General features: G+C 33.3%; 1 protein-coding gene across 1 annotated transcript; it reads left to right on the top strand.

Moving 5' to 3' along the window:
* Window positions 1-4,044: 4,044 nt before the first annotated feature.
* On the top strand, window positions 4,045-9,942 carry LOC139490236 (perlucin-like protein). Its single transcript, XM_071277087.1, has 5 exons — window positions 4,045-4,186; window positions 5,986-6,077; window positions 6,359-6,446; window positions 8,476-8,702; window positions 9,866-9,942. Exons 1-5 carry the CDS (start codon window positions 4,045-4,047, stop codon window positions 9,884-9,886), a joined length of 570 nt encoding a protein of 189 aa, XP_071133188.1. The 3' UTR covers window positions 9,887-9,942.
* Window positions 9,943-14,456: the final 4,514 nt, after the last annotated feature.

Here is a 14,456-nt window from a genome sequence, read left to right as displayed (position 1 = left end):
CTAATGTTATGTTATGCTTTATAGAAATTAAAAAGATGTGGTATGTCATTGACAATAGTAAAGTGTAATTGCAAACAAATATTAAAAATTAATATACTGATTCCCGATATCTCTAAGCTGTTTATCTTTAAGGAAAGGTGTTCCCTCCAAAATGCACATATGTTTTCATTATTAATGTAGCCATAGGGTCATAGGTAATGTTTTAATGTTTCCCGATAAACACGAGTTACGAATCATTACAGTTTATGCAGTCACACTTCAGTTATCGGATTTTCTTTATTTCAGTCAATTGCTGACCTGTATGTGTGTTTTCTTTGATTTATGTTTTCATGATTGTAGTAATTGTATGTCTAGTTTAAAGTATTTTATGATATCTTGAAAATTTGCTCATCTATTTTTAATTTTTCCTGTTGTATTTATATGCTGGTACCTTTTCATAGCGGTAATCAATTTTTGCCTGTTTTAGGAAACTTGCATCGTTTGACTAGAAATCTAATTTTCACAAATGTTTGTATATATATAAAAAGAAGATGTGGTAGAATTCCCAATGAGATAACTCTTCACTAGATACCAAATGACACAGAAATTAACAACTACAGTTAACAGTATGGCCTTCAACAATAAGCAAAGCCTAATGTCACATAGACAGCTATAGAAGGTACAAAACAATGAACGAAAAACATATCTGTAACGTAGCAACAAACGACTACCACTGACAAACATACAGTCTAGCATGGCCGTTAAACTTCATTCGTTTGACAGGTTAACTGATTTAAAAAAAAAATGCAAACATGTTTAATCTGTGTTTAAAATGTGGTTTTATTGTGTTCACTATACTTGTAGAATTTGTACGCCTAATTGCTCGATCAAAAATCTTCATATGCCCAATTAAAGTTGGAGGTTGAAGAACATTGGAGACACACAATATAAACGAAAGGTTAGCAATTCCTTGTGTAGAAATTTCTTGGGATTTCAAACAATTCAAGGTTTTGTAAACAGTTATTTCTCTAATTTTTGTGCTATTTTCACATTTCTTGATCGGTTAGGGTTAGGGTTAGAAAAATATTTCTCCTCGCTAGTGAAAAAGCTGTCCTCGGCAAATGATTGGTCGACATTTATCTGTGACGTTTAATTTTTTTGGCTTCTTCTCAATTTTCCTATTGTGATGTCTTGAAAAAAGGCGACCATGCCTGATGACGTCACATAAAAAGTACACAACTATCGTCAAATGTTTGAAAAGAAAAGATAAAAGTCATAAGAGAAACAGATTTCACCACTATAACTCGTATTACGATATTTCTCCACTCTCAATAGTTAATGTTTTTAAACGACCGCAAAAATTAAAAAAAAAAAATTATAAATAAATTAATAAAAAAAACTTGGTCGTATACTGGTATCACGTCTTCGGCGTCGTCGTCGTCGTCGTCAGCGTCGTTCGAAGACGGACTGTTTCCGGATAATAACTTTTGAATAAGTAAAAAGAAATCAATAAAATTTTAAGACAATGTTTATAACTACAAAAGGAAGCTTTGGATTGATTTTGGGGGTTATGATCCCAAAGGTTTAGAAATTAGGGGCCCAAAGGGCCCAAAACCAGCATTTATCTAGTTTCGGGACAAAAAGTTGTGTATTAGTATTTCAATTGTTCAACAATATTTAATACCATAAGAAGAAGGTTGGGATTTATTTTAAAGGGTTATTGAGCAAATAGTCTAGGAATTAAGGGCCAAAAAGGGGCCATAACAAGCATTTTTCTAGTTTCAAGACAATAACGTGTGTGTAACTGTATGGATCTCTCTGACATTGTTCCACAAGTTTCCATATAACACAGGGAAGGCTGGGATTTAGTTTGGGGTTAATTTTCCAGAATATGTAGGACTAAGGGGCCCAAAAAGGGTCAAAAAGAGGCATTTTTCTAGTTTACAGATTATGTGTATGGATATCTATAAATTTTTACAAGAAGATCCAATACCACTAAAGGAAGGTTGGGATTGATTTTGGGGGTTATTGTCCCAATAGTTTAGGAATTAGGGGCCAAAAAGGGGGCCCAAAATAATCATTTTTGTAGTTTTCAAACAATAACTTATGTTTAAGTGTATGAATCTCACACTGAAATTTAACCACAAGTTTCCATATCATGAAGGGATAATTAGTATTGACTTTGGGGGTTATGACTCAAAATGTTTCAGAATTAGGGGCAAAAAAGGGGGGAAAATAGATATTTCTGGTCAATGGACAATTAAGACAATTTAAAAGCATGGTAAGGGAGTAATTCTAAAACATTTAACATACAATGTTGGGTATGTTCGGATTTACCTCCCTTACACTACTTGTATATGGTGTATAAAGATATGTCAGGTTTTGGACTAATTTCCAAAAAAGGGGTGGTAGTTGTTTTCAATTATCTATTTTTAAATTTCTCAAATTCCAAATTTTTGAAAAGTTAAAAGCAGAAATCTTTAATTGCACAATATTGCGCAATAGATTTGTAAGATCTTGACATTTGTTTTGTGTCAGAAACTCATATTATGTCAAAAATTTGATCGCAATCCAAATTCAGAGCTGTATCAAGCTTGAATGCTGTGTCCATACTTGCCCCAACTGTTCATGGTTCGACTTCTGCAGTCGTATAAAGCTGCGCCCTGCGGAGCACCTCGTTGTATTTAAAAAGCTCGGCAAGCCTCCTGCTTCAAATATTTGAATTTAACTGTCTCGAGTCGAGAAATCTCGTAACACACTTGTTGCAGTTGTGGAATCTATATATCTCCTCCATCACCTTTTCGTGACGGGAGACTACAGTATATCAATAGTTGTTTTTCCTATTTTCGGTCTGCATGATCATGAAATCATGAACGTTTTGAGATTCCAAACTACAAACAACGAATATTGCCACCTCCGCAAAAGGTGCTCAAACGTATGGCATTGACTCATTATAAATATTCGAATGGTTTGATAACAATAGGCTAAGGAGATTCAGAGAAGATGAAAACATAAGACGTGTACGGGCGACAAAAATTGAAGCAAGTTGATAGCAATATTACTCACATACTTTAATACTATTTATATAGAGAAAACAAATATACAAATCACATCTTCATTAACTAATACTAATAGGAAGATGGGTGTTATACTATCTTCAGACTAAGTGCTGTTATTTCTGAACTCTTTTAATGAACGCATATAGAGAGACGAAAGATACCGGAGGGACATTCCAACTCATAGATCAAAAATAAACAGACAAAGCCATGGCTAAACAAGAAAAAGACAGAAAAACAATAGTACACAAGACACAACATAGAAAACAATACAGTTTCTCCAAATATCCGTAATATAATATCAAAACATTGTGCCAAAGTATCATTGATGCTTATTGATTAATACTTGTCACGAAAAGGTTACACATATTCGATTGCTTTCTGCGAATTGAAATGCTTTATATAAGGCCCAGTTCAAGTCAACATTGGAAACATTGCTGTAGAAGACACTCAAGGTTTGTTAAATATTTATATAATAACCTCATCGTACATTTCTACCTATAAGTTATAAAATAAATGTATGATTCAATGATCACATTATTTATTTTACATACTAATTAGATATAGGAAGATGTGGTGTGAGTGCCAATGAGACAACTCTCCATCCAAATAACAATTAAAAAAAAAGTAAACCATTATAGGTCAATGTACGGCCTTCAACACGGAGCCTTGGCTCACATCGAACAACAAGCTATAAAGGGCCCCAAAATTACTAGTGTAAAACCATTCAAACGGGAAAACCAACGGTCTAATCTATATAAAATTTAAAAAAAACGAGAAACGTGAAACAATAGATTTAAAATGTATGTATGTGCCCCGCTGGTGATATTCGGTTGTGTTTCTGTGATTAGGTTCGAGGCATGCTATGGAAAAGACGAGAAGTCAATCATATCTGGTATACGATCTTCACTGAAGACATTGGAAGACAGACTTAATGGTAAGAACAATGATTATGACTCAAAAATAACGTCCATGATCACATTATTTCCTATCAATACTCTTATTCAGAATGATTTTCTATGCCCTGTTAGTGATATTCTGCTGTGTTTCTGTGATTAAGTCCGAGACATGTTATGGAAAAGACGAGAAGTCGATCCTAGCTGGTATACGATCATCACTGAAGGCATTGGAAGACAGACTAAATATAAACGGTAAGAACCGATGTTAAAGTGGCATTTGCAAATTCATGTTCACCGATTTGACTCAATTTTTTATACTTGATTCAAAACATATTAAAGCGTATATCAAAATTACAAAAAGTCTAAAATGAAAAATAAACATGCATGGACTCCATAATATAATATGTATCAGCTTTTAGTGTAGATGCTATCTAATAAAGATGATCTCTGAAGAATGGAGACGATCTAATAAACAGATATGATTTTGACAAATTGGGGCCTAACTGGCAACTTATATCGAATTGTATTTCAAAATTCCACTTTTATTAATACTTAAAACAAAATAATAGTAAATATTTTTTTGTCTAAATTGTAGCTAATGCCCCTTTATGACAACTTATATCTATCACACACATTGATATTCAGAATTGATGATATTCAATGGAAACTAGAATAAAAAAAAGTTCAATGTATTTGTTGAAGATCTATATTTTTGAGAAAATGTTTTTTTGTACCCCTACTTGTGACATTTTGTTCATGCATCATTGTCAATATAATGGAAATTGATGCGACTGTCGTACAAGTGAGAAGTTAAGCGCTATTAAACCAGGTTCAATCCACCATTTTCTATAAATTTGAAAATGCATGTACCATGAGTTCAGTATTTTTGTGATTTTACTTTATACCTCTATATGATTGGCATCCACATATATATCACTTACTCGAAGTTAATCCGTCAATTTTATTTAACTGACAGAGTAACAAAACTGTTTTAGAAACCTATATATTCAACTATGACTTCAGATCTACCGATATCTGTGGTCAATAAAGATTTAAAACAAATTTTACATTAAAAAATTTAAAAAAATGCTACATACGACCATTATTAAAAACATTGAAAGACAAAATTAATGGTAAGTGCAATCTATGAGACATATTAATATCTATAAATGGCTAAAGTCAGAAGAAATAATCTAATTATATTCACAGATTAAGCTACAAAGCAGATTATATTTGAACGCATTACAGAACAAAAGCTCGTCATAAGCTTATCGTCGCTGTTATGCAAAAACCTCGTATCTCAATATTTTGCGGAAATCTTTTTATCGATTATTTAGAATTAAATATGTATGTTCCACTATATGCGAAAATATCTGACCTTCTAACCAATCATCAACCCGAATTCTGACATGTGACGAAAAAGTGTAGTCGGATTGGTGAGACATTTTGTTGTGCAAAAATATCGTATCTCAAAAGAAAAAAATTTTGCACGGCAGCTGACATTATTACAGGTACAGTTTTATCAATTTTAGGTTCTCAAAGCTAATATATTAGCTTAAAAATAATGAAAATACAATATAGGTGCAGAAATTATTGCTCGTCTTGGTAATTGATTGGTTAGAAGATCAGATATTTTCGCATACAGCGGAACATACATATTAAATTCTAAATAATCGAAAAAAGATTTCAGATTTTACTGCCTGGTGTAAAATTATCAAAACCTTAGATACGAGGTTTTTGCATAACAGCGACGTTATGACAAACTTGACAATTGAATTTTATCAACATTGAATTTTAAAATACTTTACTTAAACATGTTAAATCAAACATACATCTCATGCGTTTCAATGACCCAGTTAATCTAAATGAGGCGGTTGAATTTTATTATATCATCGATATTAAATGATGTAATGGGACCTTTGAAATTCCCTTGTACATCGATGGTTCTGGCTTCTGTAAAAAAAAATGCATTGAAAAGAAACAACTGTTACATGTGCATCAACTCTATTATCTATCCTTAAATTGAATTAATTCATATACTTATTTATTAGGAAAATCTCAAGGATGTTCAGCAGGTTGGAAGGAATACAATAATCACTGCTATTACTTTTCAAATAATAAAACGACATGGTTTGAGGCGGAGGTAAGTCCAGACTGGTAATTAATATATTCAAATACGTTCATGAACACCACGTATAAACAAACCATTGGTTTTTCACAATCTGATTATAAATGATAGTGTGAAGTTGTACTTTTCGTCATTTAGTTTCCTGCTGTTTATAAACGTGAATCAAACATTTTATCGTGCTTGATTTCTTATTAAACATGTGTTCATCAATAACAAATAATCGATACATATAGAGTACAATCTATTATGAGAATTTTATAAATACTTTTACAATAACATGTGTTTCTAATTTGCAGAGAATATGTAGAAATATGGGAGCATATCTTGTCAAGGTCACAGATGCAAAAGAAAATTCATGGATCAAAAATATAATTATTACTAAAAGTATGGATTTCTTTTTTTGAGATTTGAATGTGATCTTATAAGTTATAAGAAAAGAGTGAAAAATAATTAATTACCAAAGGTTTGATGTTCTTTGGCTTGCGAAAATTCTTCAATAACGGCAATTCTTTAAACTTGAAATTAGAAATATTATTTTTTCTCTTTCCAATAATCTCATTGATAATTTCCTACATTTCGTCATTTGGTTTCCTGTGGCTGTGTGTCTCATTGTCAATCATACCTCTTTTTACTATTTTTATATACTGAGGCATAGTCACTTTTGTATTATTCCCTCTTTACAATTTGACTGTAAAAATGCGATGTAATTTGTTGATAATTTCATTGTCCAGCTATCAAAAGGTTTATAAAGTATTTTATCTAAACATAAATTTTAACGTAGATCCAAGTATTTTGTCTTAAGGAGGGATAAATCCTACTTTGTAAAGGATCACTCTGATTCAAACAAAAAATCTCTGAAACTGACATTATCAAGATGCTTGATTTCTTGATTGACAACATATTTGTTACGTTCGGAGGACGTGTTTTTCAACAGACTGTCGGCATTCCATTGGGAACCAATTGCGCCTCTCTTCCTGCCGACTTGTTTCTTTATTATTATGAGGCCAACTTCATACAGGAACTTCTTAGGAACAAAGATAAGACGTTAGCAAGATCCTTTAACTCTTCTTTCCGCTATATAGATGACGTTCCTTCACTAAATAATTCAAAATTTTGTGACTATGTTGAACGCATCTATCCCATCTAACTAGAGATAAAGGATACAACAGATACAGTTAAGTCGGCCTCATGTCTTGACTTACATCTAGAAATTGACAATGAGGGTCGATTGAAAACAAAACTTTACGACAAAAGAGATGATTTCAGCTTTCCAATTGTGAACTTTCCGTTTCTAAGTAGCACATTCCAGCAGCACCTGCATACGGGGTATATATCTCCCAATTGATACGATATTGCCGTGCTTGCATTTCCTATCATGATTTTCTTGATAGAGGGTTGCTGCTCACAATGAAGCTATTAAACCAAGAGTTCTAATTGATGAAATTGAAATCATCCCTTCGTAAATTTTACGGACGCCATCACGAGTTGGTGTACTGGTATGGAATAACCGTTTCACAAATGATATCGGATATGTTCCTTACGTCGTTACTACAATCCCCTTCCCTTTCATGAATGTGACCTACCGAATAAGACTATTTAACGGATTTGTTATAATATAAGCAACACGACGGGTGCCACATGTGGAGCAGGATCTGCTTACCCTTCCGAAGCACCTGAGATCATCCCTAGTTTTGTTATGGGGTTCGTGTTGCTTATTCTTTAGTTTTCTATGTTGTGTGTGCTATGGTTGTCTGCTTGTCTTTTTCATTTTTTGCCATGGCGTTGTCAGTTTATTTTCGATTTATGAGTTTGACTGTCCCTTTGGTATCTTTCGTCCCTCTTTTAAAGGAATTATAAGTCGTTGAGGTTATTTTTTACAGAGTTTTTAAATGCGTTAACTCATCCTTTTACTCACAAACTCAACATAAGTTGGACTATATTTATCTAGTTCAAGTTGGGAGTGAGCCGGTTGAGTTAATACACAAATGAATTCCTCAAAATTAACCTTGATGACTATGTGACAGTATCATCATGGGTGTACAGAAAAGGCATTGGAAATTGACTGAATGAGCTCCTGATCGTACTTTACGCCCCTGATTGTAAATGTAAGTTTGAACGAGTTTCTTTGTATTTTCTGGCGAGTTTGATGGTTTTTGGCTTGAATTCTTAAAATCAGGCCCAATGATGAAGTTGTCAATTTAACTGTCATAACTGTAAAGTATGGGATGAGACTGTATAAACTTGATTTACTTCATCCTTTTTGCATACAATTATTTGACAAATGTTTAAACTAGTACTAACTTAATAAAAAAAAGTTATAAATCGTTTTCAACAAAATATATCAACTCTCAATGGTATTCTTAAATGCTGCTTAAATATGTTTTTGTTTTCTCTCTTTGAACAAATTGAACAGAAGTCGTTGCACAAAATTACTGGATGGGAGCACAAGATCAATTGAAGGAAGGAGAATGGAGATGGGTCAGCGATCAGTCTAAAGTACAATACTCCGGGTGGTCTACCGGCGAACCAAACAATTATGGCGGTAATGAAGATTGTGTACTATTTTACTTGCCATGTAGCTTTAACTGGAATGACGGTCGATGTCATTTCCCATATGGGTATATCTGCGAAAAACAAAATGTACGTATAATAAAAGTCTTTTTTTTTCATTTGATATGGGCAACCCAACAGAAGACATGTGGACAGTGGACATGATGCTGATTATCCGTCCGGAGCTCCAAAGTTCGTTCTGTTGGTCGTTTGATTTCGTGTTAATCGATACTTTCTTTGCTGTGAGGAGCTGTATAGTATCATTATTGTTGGGTGGCCTTTTGGTCTTTTATGTTTTGGTCATATTGATGTCTGTTTCCCGATAAAACTTAATCTAAATTATAGGTTGTATTGCTCACTTTGCATGGAATGTGTTATATGTTTTATGTGATCCAATTGAGATTTAAAATTTGAAATACATTTTCATTTTGAAATCAGAAGAACTAATAATAAACGAACTTTCGCTTTAATACCTTATCACAAAAGTTGGGGTTATTTTTAAATGTGTTATTGATTTATTTTTTTTCTTTTCTGGGTACATACTCTAAACAATCAAGACAAAAAAATCAAAACTCGATGAAATTATCATTCAGTCGAGACTGTACAGTCGAGCTTAAAAACTAGAAAAAAGTCAAATCACAAAAATACTGAACTCAGAGGAAAATAAATTCGAAAAGTCCATAATCACATGGCAAAATCAAAAAACAAAACGCATCAAAAACGAATGGACAAGAACTGTCATATTCCTGACTTGGTAGTAGAAATGGTGGATTAAACCTGGTTCTATAGCACTAACTCTCTCACTTTAATGACAGTCTCATCAAATTCCGTTATATTTACATGATGCGTTAAATAAACAGACACAATAAATAAAAAAGTCAAAATATGGGTACAATTTTAACAGAACACAAAAACATCTATCTACGAACACATTAATGGATTTGATTGTCTGACGTCAGAACATTTTATACGTCACATAAATTTGTCGTTCAATGTGCATACAAACAATTTTAAAATTTACATAGGCAATGTAAGCATACAGGGTTAAAAAATCAAAAGTATGTAAGAATAGATTTCAGAAATAGACCGAGATTTTAACTAGTCCAAAAGATATATATAGAATTTGTAATAATCCACAAATAGTTAATTAGTTAGATAGTGTTTAGCTTGTTGGATTTTAGAACTTTGAAAGAATGTGCTTGCTTGTTTGCTTGCATGTTTTTGGGGTGTTTTTCATTCTTTTTATTTTACAGAGATCAAAGTGCCCTCCTTAGCCCAAAGTGTAAAGCGCACAATCAATAGAAATGAGGAAATGTTTCCTGATTGCAGCAAAATTATTATATGATTAAAGATAATCTCTCAAAATATATGTATCTTTTTATTAGTATAGTAGTCATATTTTAATACCACTGAACAACCAATGCCGTTAAGTGGTGGAAGTCATACTTTAATCGATTGTAATCAGGCGGAAACCCGGTTGAAATAGAACAAAAGAATCGAAGCTCTTTGTTAGAGAAGGCGACAAATGCTTACTGTAGTGTTTACTATAGTGACAAAAATTTAAAAAGTTTATAGGAACAACTAAAATGACAATTTTCTTCTCAATTACGAAGCGTTTATTTTCAAAAACACCATTTGCATAAGTTTTCAATGTATCTAGCTAGTTAAGCAGAACAATTAGATAGCAAGTCGACGACATGGGTATATTTCAAGTTGGATGTAGAAAATGCATAACCTCCGATTTTTACCACGCACGGCAAGCATATCAATTTATTAGTTCAGTTGTTTTCGTGTCTGCCCTTCCATTATGTGAATCAAGAAAAAAATCAAAAAAATGGGTAACAATTATATCAAAAAGAGAACATCGAGTGCACCTTTTTTATGTTAGGGCGTGTTTGAGTTGAATACTTTGTCTTGATATCGTACAAAGCAAGAATATTTCATACATCGTCTCACTTCAGATTCTATCATTTTTATATATCAAAGCTACAGTCTGACTTTATAACATAAAAAAAATCACAGTGCGAAAGATAAAATATACGGGTCAGGTGAAATACCTAGCTAATGCACGGTGGTATGGTTGTCCTGCGAGAGAACGTACTGTGCTGGTGATTTGGTCCTGACGGGTGCTGGTGGGTCCTGATTCTGTGCTGGTGGGTTTGTTTACATTGTATCAGAACGGCAATAAAACGACTGTTTTGTTGCTTAATTTTTCTCTGATGTGTCATAAGTACCATGCAAAGTATATTACAACAATATTATATTGCAAAAGTCGTGCAAGTTCGTTAAACGGAATTGTCCTGACGCTGTGCTGGTGATAAGAAAAACGGTCCTGGTTCTGTGCTCCTATGTCCTGGTTCTGTGCTTTTATATTTTAGTTAAAAGTGGCATATATTCAAGAGCATTGATGCTGTACTGTTGTTGACTAATTAGCTTGAAATTGACATTGTTGTGAATCTGTTTACTGTTATTATGAGAGAAAAAATACCCCTATTTTAAAAAAAAAAATTGAAATTAACGGTAATCTTATTTATTGGCCTGTTAATGGAACCCTTCTTGCCCCCTTTTAAGATAAGAAAATATGTTTACGATTTTCGGGATTACGATCATTTTGCAAGATCACCAAAATACGTTGTAATTTATACAATACTTAATATAATGTAGATGATGTGGTATGTTTGTTGTCAATGGACAAATTTCCATAAGAAACCAAAGGAAGTATGTGTTAACAACCATACGTCATCGTACGACCTTCAACAATAACCCATAAAATAAAAATGTGAAAGGTTTTGCATAAATATAGAACAAAGGACTTTCTGAGCGTTTGAATCATGTCTTTAGCAGCTTAAAACACATTTGTTTGTGAACAATTGAGTGTTGACTATAAGAATGACAATAGTATTGCGGGTTTGTTTGTTTGGTGTTTTTTTGGGGGGGAGGGTGGGGGGAGGGAGGGGGATAAGTTAGAGCGAGGTTACAGTGAAAGCTTGGAATAGTTTCCCGTAAAATTTTAAAGGTGGATTGTAAAAGAAAAATGTATCTTATATCAGCCTTGGTCACACCTTACCGGATAGCTCGAACGGACGCCTAACGGATAACTTTTTCTCAATCCGTTCATGTCCGTTGGACGTCCGTTCTTATCCGTTAGGCGTCCGTTGATATCCGTTGCATGTCCGTTAAGCGTCCGTTTTATCCGTTGACGTCCGTTCTGTCCGGTGGAAAATTTTGAGCATGTTCAAACTTTGAACGGACGTCCAACGGATAAAATGTCCGTTGAACGTCCGTTAGGCATCCGTTTTGTACGGTACTCGTCCGTTTTGTATCCGTTATGCATCCGTTGGAGATCCGGTAGACCAATTCACCAACGGATGTCTACCGGACGCCTAACGGATAAAACGGATGTAAAACGGATATTAACGGAAGGATAACGGATAAAACGGATGACTACCGGATGTAAAATGGACAAATGCCAATTGAAATTTCTCATGGTTTATTGCCTTTAATTTTTAGATGGTTTTATGCTTTTAATTTTCAGATTATTTTGTTCATCCGTTTTATCCGTTACGCTTCCATTAGGTGTCTGTTTTATCCGGTACTCATCCGTTGGATGTACGTTCGACGTCCATTCTGTCCGGTACGTATCCGTTTCACGTTCGTTCAGTGTCCGTTGTGTGTCCGTTTGGCATTCGTTACATGTTCGTTAGTACACCAACGGACTCCCAACAGATACAAATTTTGTCAACGGATAACTTTTTTTTATCCGTTAGGCGTCCGTTCGAGCTATCCGGTAAGGTGTGACCGAGGCTATAGCTATTAAGAATCACTTGCTGTAAGATTTTTCCAACATATTTTTTTTGTCTAAGCGGTTATCAGGTATTTGTTTTTCGAAAATTCGATAAAACACTAAAAAAATCACTATTTTATGAAAGGGCAAGATAAAATATGTCAGAGAATGAAGACGAGATAACCTAGAAAACACTACAAAACCTAAGATTTCTTAGCTTTTTCATTTCAAAATAAATATTTTTGATAAAGAATTACGGGGAAGGAAGTGAACAATGTGTCCTACTTTTCTATATTTAAATATTTTTCATGAATAAAAATCAAATGTGCCTTGATTATAATTGAAAATGAGTAAATGGAAAAAATACCCAACTAAAATAAACTTTTATTTTAATATTGGTAATATCACTAAGCTTTTAAGTTTTGTGTGTCAAACACACCATCTCTGTAGTTATGACTCCTTACTAAGATATTTCACTTCATTCATTTTTTTTCTGCATTTTTTTATATTGTGAATTCATAGAATTATTATATTAAAATGTAGCCTTAATTTATATTTAAAAAACATAAACACGCCTGGAAAGTAAAATGCGTACTCGGCTGTCTGTAATCGACCATTTTTAGACACCTTAGGCTCCTAAAAAAACAAGCCGGGGTGGGGGTTCAAAGATGCAAATTAAGTACTTATATCAATATTTTATCTTTTCGTGTACGGTTTATGACAATGTCAATTACGAAATGTGCATATATCAAGGGGAAACTTCTTGCAAAGCATTATTATTTATTATAGTTCATTATTGTATTTAGTAGAAAAAAGAGAATTTAGTGAAAATAAAATCACTATTTTTGTAGAAAATTCACAGACCTTTGTACAGAGATTTTTGTTATGTTTAGCATGGGATCAACACAAGGGTTCATTACCGAGTAACAAATCAAAATGTCTATCTACCTTGCACATTTCAGAAAATTCGGATAAGATAACGAAACTAGGTCCAGCAACATTTATAAGCAATTTAAGATTTTGACCCTCACAGTTGCCATGCATGCATTCACCACAAATATTCTCGTTACAACGAATCATTTTAAATACAAAAATACCAGTTGCAGCCTTTCGTTTATCTATTAATATATGTATACGGATGAAGTTATGAAAGGCAACAGGGTTATCAGGGTGAGGAGTCCATGTGATCTGAAATAAATGCTAAGCATAGATCTAGAAAGCGACAGATAATCATGACATTAACTTAAACTCTCTTCCTTTCGACTTTTTTCGAACAAATTGACACATAAAATGAATTATATAGTATTGTGGAATTTTTAACTTATTTTAGATACTATATATTGTTATCTGATATTGGACGAAAGATGTTGCCCTTTTATGTTATTATGTAATACAAGTTAAGATCATTTGAAAACACATATTAAACAGCCAAATGGATGCACAAGAGCTAAAATAGGAGTCATAGATCCTGTTGGCAACAATTATCTGCCCAATTTTATTGATTTTGTAACATTTGTTTCAAATATGAGCAACTTCTTATCCAAAATCACCAGCACCGTATCAGGACCCACCAGCACAATGACAGGACCCACCAGCACAGTATCAGGACATGAATAAATTGAGAAAATGCTAAATTTTAAGAAATTGCAATGTTTTTTCACAAAATTGTTTTGTCGTGTGGATTGCGGTATAGAAAGCGGACTCTATGAGCATTTTTGTTTTATTTTTTCAGTTCGAGATTTTCTGAAAATGAGCATTTTTGTGTTACGCTTACTGAAACAGTTTAGAAGGTCAATTTTTTAATGGTTTATATATGAACCCATAAGAAACGAAATTGAAAAATCTCAACTGTTTTCTTCCATTTTTTATGAGTGAAAACGTCAAAAATCATCATTTTCGTCTTTGTTTACATTTTTTCATTGATCACCAGCACCCGTCAGGACCGAATCACCAGCACAGTACGTTCTCTCGCAGGACAACCACACCCACCGTGTAATGAATCACAAAAACAGAGTAGGAGTGTTCGAAAAGCAATTTTTTTACTAAAAATACTTGACGAC

This window comes from Mytilus edulis, chromosome 9, assembly GCF_963676685.1.
Source record: "Mytilus edulis chromosome 9, xbMytEdul2.2, whole genome shotgun sequence".
Classification (NCBI taxonomy): domain Eukaryota; kingdom Metazoa; phylum Mollusca; class Bivalvia; order Mytilida; family Mytilidae; genus Mytilus; species Mytilus edulis.
The sequence above is the reverse complement of the archived record's forward strand: the minus strand, read 5'-3'. Positions and strand labels throughout refer to the sequence as shown.

Coding starts and splice junctions, on each gene's coding strand:
- LOC139490236 (XM_071277087.1), top strand. CDS start 4,045: ATGATTTTCTATGCCCTGTTAGTGATATTCTGCTGTGTTTCTGTGATT. Junction 6,078..6,358: donor CGACATGGTTTGAGGCGGAG/GTAAGTCCAGAC, acceptor TCTAATTTGCAG/AGAATATGTAGAAATATGGG. Junction 8,703..9,865: donor ATATCTGCGAAAAACAAAAT/GTACGTATAATA, acceptor TTTATTTTACAG/AGATCAAAGTGCCCTCCTTA.